The sequence below is a fragment of the Arachis hypogaea genome, chromosome 16 (assembly GCF_003086295.3).
Source record: "Arachis hypogaea cultivar Tifrunner chromosome 16, arahy.Tifrunner.gnm2.J5K5, whole genome shotgun sequence".
NCBI classification, from domain to species: domain Eukaryota; kingdom Viridiplantae; phylum Streptophyta; class Magnoliopsida; order Fabales; family Fabaceae; genus Arachis; species Arachis hypogaea.
Window position 1 is genome coordinate 10,777,041 of NC_092051.1, and position 19,172 is coordinate 10,796,212.

General features: G+C 34.1%; 3 protein-coding genes across 6 annotated transcripts; all 3 read right to left on the minus strand.

Moving 5' to 3' along the window:
* Positions 1-7,207: 7,207 nt before the first annotated feature.
* Positions 7,208-7,684, minus strand: LOC112756622 (uncharacterized). The gene has a single exon (XM_025805246.1). The coding sequence runs from the start codon at positions 7,682-7,684 to the stop codon at positions 7,208-7,210; it is 477 nt and encodes a 158-aa protein (XP_025661031.1).
* A 4,390-nt stretch (positions 7,685-12,074) lies between these two features.
* Positions 12,075-16,626, minus strand: LOC112758160 (uncharacterized). 4 transcript variants are annotated; one of them, XM_025806758.3, is made up of 3 exons: positions 14,623-16,626; positions 13,951-14,087; positions 12,075-13,099 (listed from the first exon to the last, which is right to left on the minus strand). In XM_025806758.3, exons 2-3 carry the CDS (start codon positions 14,045-14,047, stop codon positions 12,270-12,272), a joined length of 927 nt encoding a protein of 308 aa, XP_025662543.1. In that variant the 5' UTR covers positions 14,048-14,087; positions 14,623-16,626; the 3' UTR covers positions 12,075-12,269. The 4 variants fall into 4 exon arrangements, with proteins under 4 accessions (XP_025662543.1, XP_025662542.1, XP_072075918.1 ...); XM_025806757.3 differs by having other exon boundaries at positions 13,951-14,081; positions 14,623-15,130; XM_072219817.1 differs by having other exon boundaries at positions 13,951-14,081; positions 14,505-14,726.
* Positions 16,627-17,357: 731 nt separating this feature from the next.
* Positions 17,358-18,788, minus strand: LOC112758747 (uncharacterized). Its single transcript, XM_025807486.3, has 2 exons — positions 17,870-18,788; positions 17,358-17,730 (listed from the first exon to the last, which is right to left on the minus strand). The coding sequence occupies exons 1-2, from the start codon at positions 18,070-18,072 to the stop codon at positions 17,631-17,633; spliced, it is 303 nt and encodes a 100-aa protein (XP_025663271.1). The 5' UTR covers positions 18,073-18,788; the 3' UTR covers positions 17,358-17,630.
* Positions 18,789-19,172: the final 384 nt, after the last annotated feature.

The window sequence follows — 19,172 nt, forward strand, 5'->3', positions numbered from 1 at the left end:
AAATAAATGACAATAAATTCACAATTAAAGATAAGGAGCTGACCATTGGAGGGTATCCCTAACGCCTTTCCTATTAACTCAGCACTAACTGGGATGTTCCCGACGTCAACTATAAGTGTCTCTGTCTCCACATCATAAGCCTTGGTTAGTTGAATCATTATCGTCTGCTTGACTGCCCAGCGAGAAATCTGCTTCACAAAGCCAAACCCAATAGCATCGATCTCTGCTAGCTTCGCATCGGCATTAATTTCTTGCAAGTGGGTTATCATCCCGTTGATGTAGCATGGAGAAAATCGCGTCTCCACTAATTTCTATTAATAAACACAATACAAATTATGAGAAATAAAAAAGAATAAAAACTTTGTAAATACAAAACACTGCTTACCTTTTTTCCCCATTAAAATGCTGTTGAGCAAGTTAAAGTCAGAGCAAGTTCTTGCCTGTCAGGAAACATTCAACCAAAAGTCTTGATACAAAATACACAGTATCATCTGACTATAATTGCAAACACAGCCAACAATCCGAAGCTCTGGACACACACAACATCATTTACCAAGACGGATTAAAAAATAAAAACGTTGCCATGAACAATCAAGCTGCCGTTGCAATGACTCCCATATTAATAAAGTTTTCTATTATCCACTAGAAAAAAGCCTACTTCAGTTAGGTATAAAGTTTTCTTACAAAATTGAACATGCATAGTGTCTAGAGTACAAATTCAATCACATGAACCACAAAAAAAAAAAAACAGCATAAATGAAAAAAATTAATCAGCAAATGCAACAAATTTGATATGATTCGCTATAATCCAACCATCCGTGCACAGTGTGCTATTACTAACTATGTTGTAATTTAAGAAAAAAAATGGAAATCAATTGCAGGACAACAAAATGTCCTCCGCAATTCAACTAAACAGCAAATAACATGACATCGGTCATAAAAGGCTCCATAGATAGGAATGAGTTAAAAAATTGGTTCATTCCGTATTCATTCCGATTACGGAATGAACCAATGCAATTCTTGGTCACAATTGCTTATTATTATTAGCACTAGAAATTATTAACAGAAAAAAAATTGTTCATAAATGATGTAGGTCAGCTCAAAAACGTAAAATTTTTTACCTTCATATAGTATAATAGTCCTGTCGCATTATTTAGCAAAATTTCACGTGGAAACAAAATTTGTTTCTGTATAACTATGAATTATTATTTAAATTTTAAAACGAGTCTCTACAACATCCAATAGCGATAATAATATATTCATAGATACGTACACACGAAACATGATGCAACTATAGTATTTACAACCAATTTTACTCATATCTACATAAGCCACCGCTAAAAGCCATGACATTATTGCATCCATCTTTTCTTATAAAATTGAACATCCATCATTTATAGAAATTAAAGGTCAATCAAATGAACAAGAAACAAATAAAGAATTCACTACTAAAATATCAAGCCCAGGCTCCATCAAATTTCAAACATGTTTTGTTTTAATCCAAGTATCCATGAACCATGTGATATTACTATCCATGATGTAATTTAAAAAAAAATGTGAAAATCAACAGCATAACACCCACAGTCATGTGCAGTAAGAGTACATAGGCAGTTAAAAAAAATCAAGTTAAACAAGGTCCTTGGAAGCATACCTGTAAAAAATTGAACTTCTAATTACCTAAGTCACTAAAACAAGTCCTAATATTACCAGCTTGCTAGGCTCCAGAGATTTGCAACATCAGAAATTGCTACATAAATGATGTAGATCATGTCACATTTTTCTCATCAATCTTTTCTTACAAAATTGAACATCCGTCATTTATAGAAATTAAAGGTCAATCAAATGAACCTGATACAGATAAAGAAAAGAATACTAAAATATCAAGCCGAGGCTCCATCAAATTTTAAACATGTTTGCTTTAATCCAAGGTTCCATGAACCATGTGATATTACTATCCATGCTTTAATTTAAAAAAAAATATATATCAAAATGAACAACATAACACCTGTAGGATTACAAGTGTTCATAACACGCAGCGGAAGTAATAAAGTAATCCTATTGATCTATTTTGTGCTTAAAACTTTATTGAAATAAGATGGGTTAGATGCCAATACCTGAGTACCCTAGTGAATGAAAACTTTCTCCTTCGATAGTACGAAGGTACTATGTGTATCCACACCGAGACTGATCCTTGTTGTCAACTCCTTGACCAATGGATTTAACTGAGAAATTTCTTGCAACTCCTTGCACCAGCAATTCTTCACTAAGAATTGGAATATTTGTGTATGTGGAGGTAAAAGAAAAACTTGTGTGTCCTTTCTTTTATCATATACACATATATATAGTATGAGATTGGTGACTGATTTGTGAATCAAATTACAATTTAATTTGAAACAGAATCAGTTGGGATCTTATCCATATTTAAAACTCATCATAGAATAAATAATTAATTATTTAATATTCTCAATTATCATATTATTATATTCATGGTGCTAGCAAAGAATATAATAATATTCCATTTGAATTAATATAATTATTTATTTGATCTAATCAAAATAATAATTAAATGATTATTTACCAAGGATTAGAACACTCGTTAGTGTGTGACCCCATAGGTTCAATACTAAGCGGGTAGTAAATTAGTCATACTAAATTTACTAATCAAGGTTGGCGTCTAGCAACGCTCCTTGACGACTCGATAGTATGAAGTAATAATATTTTTATTAAGAACCCAAGATGAACAAAAAATACAACTCCTTCCATCTTTTCAGCTCTTGGCTAACTTTTAGAGTACGGTTTAATTGTCAAACTCTAACTTGTTACCATTATTATAATGAATTATGAATGACTTAAGAAACTCATTTCTTAATTCATTCAAACCCCTTGACCAAGGCATTGTTTATTCCATTCATTATAATCGTAAAGCTCAAACTCATTACCATAGTTGATGGATTCCATTTTGACTAATCATTAATTCTACAAGTATTTAAATCATACCCAATGTCCATTCAACTAACACCGTAGGGTGTTAGGTGTCCGGAATCAAAGTATAACAAATACATTGTCCATTACTATGATAGTCGCAGGTCAAAGGAAAATTCTAATATTATGTTCATCATAAGAATATCCTATTGACAAATATACGGTAACTATAACCATTAGGAATTCTTAGAGTGAGTCAGTTCAATGGTTATATCTCTATATATACCATTTATATATATAATTTAATAAATGAGATCTATTAATCTTCATCCAATGAAGACTATTATATATATATATATATATATTAATCTATCCGAATCACTAATGTCCCATTTTTAGTGATTCTACGATTAAGAACAATTTAAATTAAAAGTACTAAAAAAAAACGTATATCTCATTATTACGATCCCTATCGTAATTATTCGTTTCTAATTTTAATTAAGGACACTATCATAAATTATAAAAGTTTATTCTTATAAAAAGAAATAATAATAATAATAATTCACAATAGTATTTTGTTGGACATACACACTTATCTCCAACAATCTCCCACTTGCACTAGAGCCAATGACAGATTGGATCTAGGGCATACATGTATTTCCAACAAAATCTCCCACTTGCACTAGAGCCAATCAGTCATATATTTCAATCCCAATTCCCACATGTGCTTATCAAACTCTTTTGATCCAAGTGCCTTAGTGAATGGGTCTGTTGCATTATCCTTCCCAGCAACCTTTTGAATTTTAACGTCTCCACGTTCAACGATCTCTCTTATCAAATGATACCTTCTCAAGATATGCTTAGATTTTTGATGTGATCTTGGCTCTTTTGCTTGTGCAATGGCTCCATTATTGTCGCACAGTAATGGAAGTGGTTCTTTAATTGAAGGCACCACATCAAGCTCGTTTATGAACTTCTTCATCCACATAGCTTCTTTAGCTGCCTCACTTGCTGCTATGTACTTAGCTTCAGTTGTTGAATCAGCTACAGTAGCTTGTTTGGAACTTTTTCAACTCACTGCACCACCGTTTAAGGTGAAAACATAACCTGAAGTAGATTTGCTATCATCTTTGTCTGAGGCAAAACTTGCGTCAGTGAACCCTTTTGGTATAAGTTCAGAATCTCCATAGATGAGGAATTGGTCTTTGGTTCTTCTTAAATATTTAAGAATGGATTTAACCACCTTCCAGTGTTCCTCACCTGGATTTGCCTGATATCGACTGGCTACTCCTAGCGCATATGCGACATCAGGACGTGTACATGTCATGGTATACATGATAGCTCCCACTGCACTAGCATATGGTATTCTACTCATGCGTACTCTCTCTTCAGAAGTTTTAGGACAATCCTTTCTACTGAGAGTAATTCCAGTGCCTATTGGTAAATAGCCCTTTTTGGAGTTTTCCATGTTATACCTTTTCAATATGGTATCAATGTATATAGATTGTGAGAGTCCGAGCAACCTTTTAGATCTATCTCTATAGATCTTTATTCCTAGAATATAGACTGCTTCTCCCAAATCTTTCATGGAGAATTGTTGAGATAGCCAAATTTTGGTATTTTGCAATGCTGGTACATCATTTCCTATTAGTAATATGTCATCAACATAGAGTACTAAGAAAATGACTGTACTCCCACTAAATTTTTTGTATATGCAAGGATCCTCTTCACACCGGATAAAATCGAACTTTTCGATTGTCTTATTAAAGCAAATGTTCCAACTTCTAGAAGCTTGCTTTAGCCCATAAATGGCGCGTTGCAGCTTACAAATTTTACTATGATCAGACTGAAATGTGAAACCTTCAGGTTGTGTCATGTACACTTCCTCTTTGAGTTCTCCATTGAGAAAAGCTGTGTTCACATCTATTTGCCATATTTCATAATCATAGTAAGCTGCTATAGCAAGTAGAATCCGAATAGATTTGAGCATTGCCACAGGAGAAAATGTTTCTTCATAATCTATTCCCTCCTTTTGACGGTATCCCTTGGCAACTAGACGGGCTTTATAGGTCTCTACCTTACCATCTGCTCCAATCTTTTTCTTGTAAACCCATTTACAACCAATAGGTTTTATGTCTTTTGAGGGTTCAACCAAAGTCCAAACATTGTTGATCCTCATAGACTCTATTTCGGATTCCATGGCACTCTGCTATTTTAGACTTTCGGAACTTTGCATTGCCTCTTCATAAGTCTTAGGATCATTATCATCATAATCGATCCCATTTTCTACATCATCTTGCACTATTAGGTTTAGCCTTAGTGGTGGACGATGTTCTCTTGTGGACCGTCGAAGAGGTAGTTCTTGTACCAAAGGTAGTTCAAGGATTGGTTCATTAATCTCTCTTTGAACTACTATTGGTTCGTTATCCTCAACTCTTGAAGATGATAAATTTGGTGTTAGTTTGAGTACATCCAAAGTTGGTTGCTCAACTTGAATTTCATGTTCTTGAGCTTGTACTATTTCATTGGTTTCTTGAACTTCATCAAGTTCTATTTCTTCACCTTGTCTTCCTTCGGAAAGAAATTCCTTTTCTAAAAAGGTTCCACCTCTTGCCACAAACACTTTGTGATCAGAAGGGTGATAGAAATAATAACCCATTGTTTCTTTAGGGTAACCAATGAATCTACATTTATCGGACCTAGCATCAAGTTTATTACTTTGCAATTTCTTAACATATGCTGGACATCCCCAAACTCTAATGTGCTTGAGATTTGGTTTTCGTCCTTTCCATATCTCATATGGTGTTGAAGAAACTGCTTTAGTGGGTACTTTATTTAGCAGATATGCTGCTGTTTCTAAAGCATAGCCCCATAAATTCAATGGAAGATCAGTAAAACCCATCATGGATCGAACCATATCTAATAAAGTTCGATTCCTCCTCTCTGAAACACCATTGTGTTGTGGAGTACCAGGAGGTGTCCATTGAGAAAGAATCCCATTTTTCTTTAAGTACTCAAGAAAATTATCATTTAGATATTCTCTTCCTCTATCAGATCTAAGCACCTTAATGCTTTTACCTGTTTGATTTTCAACTTCACTGCGAAAAATTTTGAACATTTCAAATGACTCAGATTTGTGTTTCATAAGATACACAAAGCCATATCTAGACATATCATCAGTGAAAGTGATAAAATAGGAATATCCTCCTTTGGCTTGAATTTTCATTGGTCCACAAACATCTGTATGTATTAGTACCAATAATTCTGTAGCCCTTTCTCCATGTCCCATAAATGGAGTTTTGGTCATTTTTCCTTTGAGACAGGATTCACAAGTTACATATGATTCATAATCATATTTGTTAAGGTAACCTTCTTTATGTAACTTAGAAATCCTTTTTTCCCCTATATGACCAAGTCTACAATGCCAAAGATATGATTCATTTACTTGATTATTCCTCTCTCTTTTGAGAGTAGAAACATGCATGACAGAATTACCATTTAAATCGGGAAGAATATAAATGCCATATTGGAGATAGCCATTTACGTATAAGTCATCACCATAATAAGTAGAACAAATGCCATTTTTAATATTAAAATAAAAACCACGTTTGTCCAACATAGAAACAGAAATAACATTTGTAACAAAATTATGAACATAATGACAATTCTCCAATATTAATGTCTTGCCCGTAGGCATTGCTAAAGAAATAGATCCTATAGCTACAGCAGCAACATTTGCTCTGTTCCCGACTTGAAGGTAAGTTTCTCCCTTCTTCAGCCATCTACTTACTCGTAGTCCCTGCAACGAATTGCAAATATTATGAGCACTTCCGGTATCTAATACCCATATAGAAGAATTAATAGTAGCTAAAGAAATCATGAAAACTGTTTTCAAGCGTGTCTTACCTTCCTCTTTGGTTTTCAAAGAAGCAAGGTACTCCTTGCAGTTTCTTTTCCAATGACCTTTGCCTTTACAATAAAAGCATTCAGCATCATTTTTGTCAGCCTTTTCTTGTTTGCCCTTGGGTTTGGTCACACCACCTTTAGGTGCCATGGGTTCTCTTTTAAAATTATTCTTTCCATTTCCTCTTGCTTTCCACTTTCCTTTTTTCTTAGAAGAGTTGCCAACTACCATAGCAACTCCTTTCTTTTTCTCAGATGCAATTTGATTCTCATAATCAATTAGCATGTTGAGCATTTCATGAAGATCACAGCTTACTTTAATCATATTAAAGCTAACAATGAATTGTGAAAAGGTTTCTGGAAGAGATTGCAAGATCCAATCTTATGAAAGTTCTTTGCCCAATTTGCATCCCAACTTCTCAAGTTGTTCAATAAGATCAATCATCTTAGGAACATGGGGTCCAACAGGAGAGTCCACATCAAGTGTAGATCTAAACAAAATTTTGGACAATTGATATCGGGCCGTCTTACTTTGTGCACCATACATCTTCTTAAGATGTTCAATAATAGTTGGTGGATCCATATCCTGATGTTGCCTTTGAATATCAGAACCCATGGATGCCAGAATGATGCATTTGGCAGTAAGACAATTTTTCAAGTACTTCTCATAAGCCTTGGTTGCCTCATTATCAATACTTCCATCCTCTTTAGGAACTGGGGCCGTTACAGCAGGCTTATCGATTATATCAATTAGCCTTTCATGCATGAGAACAATTCTCAAATTGCGATACCAATCATCATAATTGGCTCCAGCCAATTTGTTATTTTCAAGTATGCCACGCAGTGATAGAGTAGACATATTATTCATGAATCTAAAAGGAAAAAACAAATATAAGTACGTATTCACACATACAAATAACACTTTCTACAATAATTATTATTATAGAAAATTAAGAAATCTTTATTTCTTAAATTAAGTGTTAAAAAAAATATTTAAAATCATGAATGAGTATCTTGGTTGTCAAGTCATTACTCATACATTTTTAAACAGATGATTAAATGTATCACATACAATTTTAATCCCAAATAATTACCTAGTTGTCAGGTTATTATTTAATTGAATTATATTTTATACCCCTAGGTTGTCTAGGTTCAAGTAAAAATTAATTCATTCCATGTATCAAATACATATATATAAATTTTATCATTGAGTACGAATTTCCTGGTTGTCAGGTAACTCCTCGTAAACAAAATATAAAATTTATTTATCTTTTTTTTCCTTTCAGTTTTATTTCATAAATAAATAAAAAATAATAATAACAGTATGTTCCTAACATACATATAATTTTATCCCATATAAATTTATAATTTTAATAATAGCATCCCATGCCATTATTAGGAATCACATTCACTATAATAACAAAATTTAAATTAATCCTATTAATTCTGTAAATTTTTGCAATAAAATTTTAAACACAAAAGGGCCATGGCTCTGATACCACTGTAGGATTACAAGTGTTCATAACACGCAGCGGAAGTAATAAAGTAATCCTATTGGTCTATTTTGTGCTTAAAACTTTATTGAAATAAGATGGGTTAGATGCCAATACCTGAGTACCCTAGTGAATGAAAACTTTCTCCTTCGATAGTACGAAGGTACTATGTGTATCCACACCGAGACTGATCCTTGTTGTCAACTCCTTGACCAATGGATTTAACTGAGAAATTTCTTGCAACTCCTTGCACCAGCAATTCTTCACTAAGAATTGGAATATTTGTGTATGTGGAGGTAAAAGAAAAACTTGTGTGTCCTTTCTTTTATCATATACACATATATATAGTATGAGATTGGTGACTGATTTGTGAATCAAATTACAATTTAATTTGAAACAGAATCAGTTGGGATCTTATCCATATTTAAAACTCATCATAGAATAAATAATTAATTATTTAATATTCTCAATTATCATATTATTATATTCATGGTGCTAGCAAAGAATATAATAATATTCCATTTGAATTAATAATATTCCATTTGAATTAACCAGCTTGGTAGGCTCCATAGATTTGCAACATCAGAAATTGCTACCTAAATGATGTAGATCATGTAACATTTTTTCATCCATATTTTCTTACAACATTGAACATCCGTCATTTATAGAAATTAAAGGTCAATCAAATGAACCAGAAACAGATAAAGAATTAACTACTAAAATATCAAGCCCAGGCTCCATCAAATTTTAAACATGTTTGTTTTAATCGAATGATCCATGAACCATGTGATATTACTATCCATGCTTTAATTTAAAACAAAAATTGAAAATCAACAGTATAACACTGACAGTCGTGTAGAGTAAGAGTACAAAGGCAGTTAAAAAAATCAAGCTAAACAAGGTACTAGGAAGCATAGCTGTTACAAATTGAATTTCTAATTACGTAAGTAACGAAAACAAGTCCTAATATAACCAGCTTGCTAGGCTCCATAGATTTACAACATCAGAAATTGCTACCTAAATGATGTAGAGAATGTAACATTTTTTCATTCATCTTTTCTTACAAAATTGAACATCCGTCATTTATAGAAATTAAAGGTTAATCAAATGAACCAGAAACAGATAAAGAATTCACTACTAAAATATCAAGCCCAGGCTCCATCAAATTTCAAACATGTTTGCTTTAATCAAAGTATCCATGAATCATGTGATATTACTATCCATGCTGTAATTAAAAAAAAAACATGAAAATCAACAGCATAAAACCCACAGTCGTGTGCAGTAAGAGTACATAGGCAGTTAAAAAAAAATCCAGTTAAACAAGGACCTTGGAAGCATAGCTGTTAAAAATTGAGCTTCTTATTACATAAGTCACCTAAACAAGTCCTAATATAACCAACTTTTGAGGCTCCATAGATTTCCAACATCAGAAATTGCTACCTAAAACATATAGATCATGTCACAACGCTCAACTTTATCCATTCATCCAGTATAATTTTTCCACCGCAAGTATTAAAAAAATCAAACAGACAAACTAACTTGGAAAAAATTCAAGGCAACGCATTATTTATTTCGATTTGGTGTGTCAAAGGGACTAATCATATAGACTTACTCACTGTTTTAAAAGTCTAAAGCTGGTTTATTTATAATGTTCCCAAATATTGATTGCGATTGTTATCAAATATGCTGATCAACATGTAAATTCAGTCTTTGCACGGTTAGACTCAATCCCAAAACTACTTTGACTTATATCTTTCCAATCAAATGGATCAAATGCAAGTGGACATGTGAGGAAGAAGTAAAATACACTTTCAGCTAAGACTAGAAAAAATGTAAATTGATTCGAAATTATACTTACAATTTTTTCCTAAAATAAACAAACATGATTCCAATTCACACCTATCTCTTCAATATAAAACATACATAATCAGATAATTTAACAGTTTTTCAATTGTGACAACCTTTTAGGTTAGGTTTTGTAATGAACAAAAATATTTAACATCCTCAACCTAATTTCAAACACTTGTAAAAAATATTCAACCATCCGTTCATGTATAAAAATGACCATCCGATTTAGATTCGTTAAACAACTCACAAATAAACATATTCATAGCACGTGCTTCACACGAATTGCTGACTTACTAATATCCGGAGGCAAAACAAACCCAAATACAGTAAATCATTAAAAAACAAGACGCGAAAACCCGGATGCTCAAAAACATGTACGTGTCATTATTCCTTGCAACTTCCATATGTTCACAAACACTTGGAGAACTCAAGCAGGGCCAGAAATTTGCACAACCAGCAAAACCATTCTATGCAACCAGAACATAAAAGTAACTATGAACATCTAAACATTCAATTAACGGTTATCGGGTTACTGACCTTCAATCTAGGAAGGGAAAAACAGCCCACGGCTTCTCTTGTTGTATCTGAGGATGACTCCAAGCGACGCGAACATGCAAGGGCTATAACCTACGGAGATTGCGGGTAAAGAACAATGCCGGTGGTTTTCTGGGCAACTTCCACGCGACGGGGCCCCGGATGCTCGCCTGCTGCTTCATGTCTTCACAATGGAGGCGCCGGTGGATGGTCGATTCGGCGGGTGGCAGGATGGACGATGAGTTTTAGCGAAAAAGAAGCGGCTAACGTGGGAAGATCTCCCTTCATCAATGCCGTTTCAAATGGCGAAGGCTAATGTTTCCTTTCCTGAATGGTGTTCAAAAGGTAGGGAAGGGGAAATGTTTTTACCATTGGGTCAAAGAAGGGGGGAGTGGATGGGGTGATTACGATGGAAGTAATTAAGATAATTAAAATTAGGATTTATGGAAGGTGGGTGTTTACGAGTATACCTAGGTTAGTAAATTAATTGGGCTAGTTTCGTGCCCATTGTTCATATTGTTCAATAAAGTCATTGTCCCCCTATCATTCTCCTATTCTTTTTTATTAGAATATATTAGATTTTATTAGAATTATTTATTATAAGTTATTACGTTTTTATGAATTATGATTTTAATTCTCTGAACATTTATAAATATATTTTTATGAATTATGATTTTGATTCTCTAAATATTTATAAATATATTTTTATATTGTATCATTCGATATAATTCAAATAGACACAAATCTTTTCTCTATTAAACTCTCTTTTACCGTCTTACCTTTCTAACAGTTTTGACTAACATCATCTTGTTTTTTTTCCCTCTCAATTATTGTGCTTTGTGCTTAGTGCTTACACAGTTACACTGAATCCATTATAATTTGTTGGTTTGTTCTATTGGCTTTCACAAAGAAAAGTCCATCATTAAATTTGAATCATGAATAGCCAAATAGATTGTACATAGAATCATAGGTAGCGTTTGTTTTAAAGTACTAAGACAGAGACTGAGAGACTGAGACCTAATATTATGTTTGTTGGTTCAGAGACTGTTACTAAAATTTTTGTCTCTGTCCCTAAAATTTCAGTATTTCAGTACCTCCAAAACGTAAGGACACAGGGGACTGAAATTTTTAGAGACAGAGATTGAAACTTTAATAACATTTTATACCTAAAATACTCTCATTTCAATTAATTAATTTCAATTTTATCTTTTGTACAAATTAAATTAGAGTTTCATTATTGTTTTAATTTTTGTCTCCCACTTTGCACCAAACAAAATACTGAGATTTATTTCTGTCTCTGTCTCTTAGTCCTTATCTCTCAGTCTCAGTCTTTCAGTTTTTGTCTCTCCAACAAACGCTACCATAGATAACAAATAAAGAAAAATGAAACAATTGAATACATAAACAATAAATAGTACAATACACGTAGAAATAAAACTAATACACAACATACTAGAGTCTAAGAATAGTAACATACATCGTATTAAAAAAATATTTCTTAACCTAGGCTTCTTGCTTAATTACCTAACATACATATAGACACCCTTTTATAACACAGTTCTTGTAGAATTAAGATATTTGCAAACTAGTTAAACCACGTCTAGAGAGCTCCACACTAGGCTCATTCTTTGGAATCACATTGAAATTGAAATTGAAAAATTTCTCAGACAATTCACCCACAAATTTGTTGAACTCAAATGGTTTCTTGTTCCATTTCTTGGTGGATTCCTTGGCAACAATGAAGTTTCTCATCTTCACATTCTCCTCCTTCATCACATCAATTGCCATACTCAGCTGCCTTATCACCTCTATCTTCTCCTCATCCTTCTGCTTGAGTTGTTCCCTCTGTGCCTCATTCTCTTCTTTAAGCCTCTCTATTTCTTCCCTCAGCATTATTACTTCATCACAAGCAGAATCTTTCATCTTGAGTTGATCCTTCTGTGCCTTGTTCTCTTCATTGAGTCTCTTCATCTCATCCCTCAATCTTATCACTTCATCATTCACAGCAACATATGAAACTTCCACCTCTTCTTTGTGATTAGACTTGCTCTCTTCTTCTTCTTCTTCTACTTCTTGCTCAGGATCATCAACTTCAGATTCCACATCATAACTCTCTGAATAGGTATCATAACCACGATGATCATCTGCAAAAGTCAGCAACTTCTCGAACCGATGCTTGGCGGATGCAAACGGGGATCCTCCTGAATTGAGTAGGCCGATTCCAGTTTCGGGTCTGACTTGATCATAGCGCTCGGCTAGCGAGCGATGCGTCCTATAGAAATCTTCAACCATTCTCAAAAGCTCTGGCCTCTTCTTGTAGTACATCTCTGCACGCTTGGCAAAGGAATCTGCATCTTCTTCAATTACCTTTAACATAGCTTTTGTCTTCTCATTTAGTTCTGCAATAAGCCTCAATAGACATTCACATATCAGTGCTAAATCACTTTTTACTTTTTTACCCTTTTCCCTCTCAACAATATAATCCTCTGCCACAAATGCAGAGTAGCAGCATATACAAGTCACAGTCAAACTAAACAAAGGTTGCTCCAACGGCTAAATACACAAGGCAAAAAGTAGAAAAAGAACTTGAAAGGCAACACTCAGATAACGGTGGCCTAAAAACTTTTTATGATGCTACAGCTACACTAGTGACATCATTTTTTTAATTGACAAATGCTACCAGTTAAGAAAAATTGGAAGTTTTGGTGATTGGTAGTTGATAAAGTTTTATACCCCAATTCTATTGATCTAATAATCAAGTAGCATAATACAAGATTCTGGCAAATAAATTCCTGCAAAAATTCTAACTCCAATATTCTCTTTTACTTGTAAAACACTATATGTCTATACCTATACGAAGATATCTAAGACTAATTGCGGGAAACGGTTGTGAACATGTAGATAAAGGGGAGATTAGGTTGGGCCTGAATCATCATGTGTTATGCCACAGTTACAGGGATAAGCTCAATCTTTCTTAACTCAATCAAAGCATGATTCAATGCACAGCAGATTATTATTAGTCATTACTCATTAGAACCAGGGCTAGTTTTTGACAAGAAGATGCTCCTAATTTCAAATCACTGATGAGGCTAAACAAGATGGGCAAAGGACTTTCTATGCATATAATAAGTTACAAGACAATCTAATAATCACAAATTATCAGTTACAACTGACGAATTTGTCCAAAATTGCAACCGTTTTTGACTATGTAAATTAATAAGGATGGATACAGAGGAATGAAGATTGGAACCTGAAAGAGTGGATTGAAGCCACGGGGAACGGTTGGTGGTGGTGGTGTCAAGCCACCACCAGTGTGAAGGTTGATTCTTGGTCATTTCATCCATCATCTTCTTCTTCTTCCTCTTCTGCTTCACTCTTCTCCTGTTGCTTATCATCAACAAAAACAAACATAAATATGATGGCAAAACAACAAAGAAGAACCTCGGTTTCCCCAAACAAGAAGTGATACGCAAGCATAACCATATATATACTAGGATTAACAAGTCTCCATCACATTCACATACTCCAAACAATCACAAACACATATAGCTAAAAGATAAAAACGGAAATCACTAAAAGATAAAAATGAGAAATTGCGTGGAGTAACTAACTGCACCGACTCAACAGTGGCACTGCCTCTTCGTTGTTTACAAGAACACGGTTCCACACAAATCCATATAAGGTCAAAAATATAAGGATGTTATCGTCATTTCAAACACTGCTATTACTACCAGTACCGAAACCAAAGGTGAACCTTCAAAAACACACAAACATAAAAGCGAGAAAAATTGCAGAAAAAGTTACATCTAACTGAGGTGCATGTACATGGGGGAATACGTTGAGCGATGGGGATAGAAAGGACAAAAGACAATGCCCATCTCGTAAATCAATAAGAACGGAAAGGAAAGGGCGCAAGACCAACCTGGTTCTTGAATGCTTCCGAGTCGACTCACCGAGTCACAGTGGTGGTCTTCTGCTGCAAGCAGAGACAAGAGAGGGAGACCGGTATCTTAAAATGTTGTTCACTTCTTCTTTCTCGATTTTGAATTCTTTTGTCTCTATTCTCACCTCTTCACTCAATCATATTCACACACGTGTACCAATCTCATGGTCCCCAATCTCCTACTCCTACCCTTGTTACTATTTGCCAATTTCTAGATTTTTTTTTTCCTTGTGACAGAGACAGTAGTAATAACATAAAATAAGAATATGGTGTGAGTATATGATTATAACATAATTAACTTTTTAATCATCATGTCACACCTAGTACATTAAATAAATCACATCGTAGTTTAAGAATATGATTTTATATTATACGATAATAATAAATATATTGGAAAACACATGGTGACTGCGGGATCATGCATGGATTAGTATTTAGTAACGTGATGGAGCGAGCACACATGGTGTAACGGTCGGAAAACGTAATTGAATATGGAGCTTTGGTAAATTAATATGATGGGTGTCCAATTACTTTTCTTTCAATGTTCATTTATTATTATTCTGATTAAAGGAAGCCCACATGAATTGAAAGAAAGTTGTAACGGGCAAGTGATAACAAACAAAGCATTGTGGTGGATTAGGGTAGTAAGTACAGCCTGGGCCCAGAGCCTATTTTCATTCATGTTCACATGACAACGTTTGTGATTTTGGTTTTGGGATATAGAATGTGTTTCTCTACTTTTTTCTCTCGTGCACTGTCCTATTACCCGTCTTATATCCATTTCCTCAAATTCCTTCAAGTTTGTTCTTCAGTTGCCTTAAAAATGAACCACGGTTTATTATCGTTTCCTTTTCTATTTAGGTAGGGGTGGCATCGGGGCGGGTCTTCCCCGCCAACAATAACTCGCATAAAATTTGTTTCACTCTTATCTGTGGGTAGCAAAAGGGTTGAATCCTAATTTGTCTCTATGGGTATTCATTCCGTTTCTATTCGCCCCTATAATTATTAAAATCTAATAAATAAAATTAAATTTTAAAATTTATATAATTATCATCACATACATAATATAAATTAAAGTAAAATTTTAAATATGATATAATATTATTTATCATTTTAGATTTTTAGTAATTATTTTACATATATTATATATATATCGGAGCGGATAGGAACAGGTAGTATCTAAATTCGATCTCGCCCAACTAAAAACCTGTCCTGATACAGGACGGATCAAAGTGAATACCTGCGAATTCAGGTAGTGTTGCCATCCTATATTTAGGCTAAGTATTCTATGGAACTTTTAAAAAAAATTCCGTTAGATAGAATTGTCAAAATATAAAATTGACCCATCTTTAGATTTCCTTTTTATATTGACAACTTGACTCTTCAAATTTTCTTCTTCTATATACAAATGTAACCCTTAGTTTTTCTAATCAACTCCCACAAATTAAATCTCTGCAACCACTAATTTCATTTTCATCTCACGGACAACGGCTGCATATTCAAATACATGCTCTATTATCTCCTCTGGGAAATATTTGTTTCTTTTATTCTTTAAATTTCTCTAAAAAGGAACTTTGGAAATCCTAGAAAAAAAAATCTCAAAAACTTAGTCTATTTAAAATATGTAACATTGAGATATTCTTTTAAAAATAAGAGAAAAAAAATCATATCTATTAAATAATAATGAAAAATTTAAGACTACTAAGTCTAGAATATAATGAGATTTTTAGAAAAGGAGAAAAAAATATTAACATTAAAAATTTTAAAATTTTTAGTACTAGTCTCACTTGAAGAATAACAAAAATAGACATAAGTTTTTTAATCAGAACACAACTAGAGTAAAATAAATTACTTGTTTTTTAAAATTTAGCTTTTGATAAATTTTTTTAAAAATTTATTTTTTTTTTAAACAAAAGAGGTCAATACAATAAGTAGAGCAAGAACAACTACAAGTAAATAAAGAAGTTAAAAAAAAAAGAAAAAATCGCAAAAAAAATCATCAACTAAAAGATTTTTTAAACGATTAACTAAAAAATTATTTATCTTTTATTTTTTTTCTCTTTTAAAAATTGAATAAAGAATACTATTTAAACAATACCTAGTTCCATTGAATTTTATTGAGAAATGGTGGAGAAAAAAAAAAGGTAAAAAAAAAAAGGAACAAACTCGTCCTTTGTTCTCATCGGACAACAGCCTTCCATTGGGAGCAGCAGTCATCGACGAAATCACAACGGAGGAGCTACAGCCGAAAATTCCTCCGGCGAAATCACTGAAATTTCTGGTTCCATTCCTTTTCCATATTTTGAAACTTATCAATCTCCAAACTTCAACACTTTATGACACTAATGTTTTCGGTTCTTACCATTGGAACTCGGGTTTAGTTCCGGGTTTAGAAGATTCGCACGTTAGTAATCTCAATAACTCTATTCCTCATCAGTTGGGAAAGCTGCAAAAGCTCAAAGTGTGCTTCTTTGAAGAAATGTATTTTCTCAAACTATTCATCACTTATTGGTGTTTGATGCTTTTTCCATTGAGCATCACTTATTGGTGTCCACATTCATAAAAAAAATTCTGTAATATATTTGTTAATGGCCTCAGATGACTAGATGGATGATTGTGATTTGTGAATTTGTTGAATTATTGGAGTCTAATTAACTTATTATGTATAAAGTTGTTAATAAATTCCTAAAAATTTTGTTTCCATTAAATGAATATAGAAAAGTGAAATGGGATAAATTCATAAATATTTTAGAGAGCTCCATCCAATGAAATTCTCTAGTGTGAGTTACCACTTACTAGATGTATGATGTATCAAATTCATGACTTCTGCTAAAAAAATGGCAATAAGATAGAGGACATATTACAAGAACAATAGCCTTGCATTATTACATCTAGTTCTAATCACAACTCAAGAACAAAGTGAAGCCAGGCCTTGATTAATCCTCATTCCGGATAGACAATAGCAGTGTGGACAATATGCCTGCCCATCAGAAGCCAGGTGGACCTCCTGGGCCGGGTGGGCCAAATGATCCACGTGGACCTCCGAAGCAACCTTGGAACAACCAACAACAGCACAAACAATAGAAGCTGCATTGACACATTTGAAAGTAATTATTAGAATTTAGAGCCGGTTCTAATATGTGAAATTCATTAATGGGCATTGTCATTATTAATGGGCCTAAAATATAGCAATCATGGCTTCACGTAATGTTTAGTTACTACTCACCATGAAGAAATGAGGTTGCATATACCATCTCCAAACCCACCAAAAAATCCACCGGATCCAAAGAAACCAGGCCCAGGAGGACCCCAGCCTGGTCCACCAGGTCCCGGAGCCCAACCAGGGCCAGGACCCCATCCAGGGCCTCCAGGTCCGCCAGGGCCACCAAAACCCGGCCCACCAGGACCCCCCGGCCCACCCGGTCCCATGGCTAGATGTCTCTAGTCTCCACACACTTGAACACCAACAGAGCACCGCGAGTAGGTTGTATCTACAAAAGCTAGAGGGAAGGAAGAGGTGTAGTGAAACTATGAAGTTCTAACAAAGCTTCTTATATAGTGGCTATAAATCTCTTAACATTCAAGTCAGAAAATCCTTCTTCGTACATCGAATTGTAACAAAGCTGCTTAAACTACTAGTCAGATGAATCATGGTTAGCTACCATTCAAACCCACGACTCAAAGTAGTAGTTGCTTGTCATAACTCATAAATCATAACGGTTCCATGATAAATATATATCCATTTGCTGAGTGGCATCAACAATCATTCAAAAAAAGGTTAGCAAATTGACTGTTAGTTAGCGAATTAGTTCTACACATTAAAACCAGTTTGGATTAATGAGAGAAAGGAAGCCTCAGATTAGCATTATGGCACATTCAACATAGCTGCAACAACCCGTGTACTATGAGAACACGGTGCGCAAATATGTTGCTACAGCTCGTGCCTATAATACCCTCATCATCAGCTTCTCCTTCTCCTACCATTTAATTCAATTTTCCCCCAAATTTCCTTACCAAAAACACAAACATCGCCAGATATTGGAACACCTTAATTAGGGTTTCTGGTTTCACCCAACTTTCGTGAGGCAAGGGAGCAGGGGTTCGAGAGAATAAAAGATCTCATTAAATATCAAGAGATTCATGCTGCGACGTCGTTTGGACTCTCAACCTTTTTATTGGGCTTTCTTACTTTTGGATCCCATGTGTTTTTTCACCACTCATTAATTTAGATATGCTTTATCTATGTGTGTAACCCATTGGCATGGAGTAAAGGAGTGCTTTACAAGGGTGTGGGACAGCTTTTGGCTGTACCAATGGAACAAGAAATCGGAAGGAGGGAGTTGTGTGTCAAAAAAAATGAGGTACCAAATCGGAGAGTCCGAAATTGTGAGGGATGAAAATTTTAAATTTCACAGTGAACTCATCGGACCCTCCGATTAGTTTTTTTTTTTAATTAGAAAACGGATCCTCTGAATTTGCATGAAAATTTATTTTTTTGAAAACAGACCGTCCAAGTTCTACCATTATAA